Source organism: Solanum pennellii, chromosome 11 (genome assembly GCF_001406875.1).
Source record: "Solanum pennellii chromosome 11, SPENNV200".
NCBI classification, from domain to species: Eukaryota; Viridiplantae; Streptophyta; class Magnoliopsida; order Solanales; family Solanaceae; genus Solanum; species Solanum pennellii.
Genome location: NC_028647.1, coordinates 48565182 through 48567050, shown reverse-complemented (window position 1 = coordinate 48567050; position 1869 = coordinate 48565182). Strand labels below are relative to the sequence as shown.

Sequence of the window (1869 nt, the reverse complement as noted above, 5' to 3'; positions counted from 1 at the left end):
TGGGTGTGCTCGTGATACACATAATTTTGCCTTTTATTGACTATAGATGAGTATCTAAGAATAGGAGTTCAATTTGTTTCTGGAATGTCAAAGACATGGGACATTTCCAACGCATTGTGCTTTTTACGAGCAATATAATTAGTGACTACAAGATGTTAGTACTGAAATAATCTGCTCTCTAAATCAGCTGTGATAAAATTTGGCCATGTTTTGGACCTTCATATAGCAAATTCACTTTTACATATGTATGCAAAGTTTGGGTTTTTCGTCGAGATCATGTGCTGTTTGATGAAATGCCTGAACCAGATGTAGTTTCATGGAATGTGGTTATTGATGATTTTGTTAAAAATGGTTGTTTTGATGAGGTTTTGGCTGCTGTTAACCAGATGTGTTTGAACGGGGTTGAGCCTAACGCGGTTACACTTCTTGTACTTGTTTCGTTTTCTTTGAAAATGGGAGATTTTGGTTTAGGTAAGTTGTACATTTGTATATTATGAAGAGAGGGATACATATGAGTGAAAATCTTGGAAATGGGTTGATTGATATGTATTATAAGTTTGGAGATATGGAGTCAGCTGAGAAGTTGTTTGATACGATGAAGATGAAGACGGTTTTCTCATGGACTTCACTTCTTGATGGTTTTATACAAAAGGGTGAACTACAAAGAGCCGTGGTTGTTTTCAATCTAATGCCTAAGGATACTACTGCTTGGAATGTCATGCTCACCGGGTATTCTGAGGCAGGTGATATGAGTTCAGCAGAGGCTATCTTTCGAGCAATGCCAGATCGAGATTTAGTCTCATGGAACTCTATGATTCTTGGTTATACTCAGAACAAGATGTATATGAAGTCCTTAGAGTTGTTAAGAGAAATGCTGGGGTTTGGATTGAGACCTGATCGTATAACGTTTGTTGGGTTGTTTTCAGTTTGTGGATATGCAGGTGTACTGCATATCGGTGAAGCTATCCACTCGTTCATGGAGAAACAGAACGTAAAGGAGGAAGAAGTCGAGGTAGCTTTATTGGATATGTACAGCAAGTGTGGTGATCCTGAGAAAGCTCTTACAGTATTTTACACGATACGAAGAAGAAAATCAGTGTTGGCTTGGAGTAACATGATCGTTGGAATAGCGATGAATGGTCTTGCAAATGAAGCTCTTGTGTTGTTTTATTCTCATTAAAATTAATTTTTACTTGATATAGCCTTTAAGAAGCTTTTTAGTAGTAAGTTTCAAAGGTTTGCAAAAGGATCTTCATTAGGTAATGTTTGTTCTAATTAGTCAATTTTGGTACAGTTGTTTAGCTGATAACTTAATGATTTGGGGAAAAAAACAAATTTTGGTGGTTTGTGTGAAGGGGTTGATTTGAAGTTGGTATCTTGGAGGGGTGGGGGTGAAGTTTGATGATTTTTGAGTTTGATTCTTAGTATTGATAAACTATGGAATTAGGTGGTGATGGGGTAAAGGGGTTATCTTGGGATGTAAGAAATCAAAGGTAAAGGGGTTGATTTGAAGTTGGTATCTTGGAGGGGTGGGGGTGAAGGTTGATAATTTTTGAGTTTGATTCTTAATATTGATAAACTATGGAATTAGGTGGTGATGGGGTAAAAGGGTTATCTTGGGATGTAAGAAATCAAAGGGAAGGAAGAAAAAAGAAGGGGATGAGGAGGAGACTAGGTGCTGGATGAAGTTAAGGTTTATTATTAGATGTTTTTTCTCAATATCTAAAGTTAATACCTCTATAAGTGACGCTAGCATTCGCTGTGATAATTTTGAACTCACATTGAAGAAAATCCATTGTTTTGTTATGATTGCAAATTTTAATTGCATTTTTCAATTGGTTTTCCTTGAAGATTAATATATATATTATC

The 1869-nt window shown here is 36.2% G+C and overlaps 1 protein-coding gene across 1 annotated transcript; it reads left to right on the top strand.

The window, feature by feature from the left end:
* The first annotated feature begins 293 nt into the window (after positions 1 to 293).
* Positions 294 to 1180, top strand: LOC107003899 (pentatricopeptide repeat-containing protein At1g31430-like). Its single transcript, XM_027912732.1, has 2 exons — positions 294 to 471; positions 576 to 1180. Exons 1-2 carry the CDS (start codon positions 294 to 296, stop codon positions 1178 to 1180), a joined length of 783 nt encoding a protein of 260 aa, XP_027768533.1.
* The last annotated feature ends 689 nt before the right edge of the window (positions 1181 to 1869 follow it).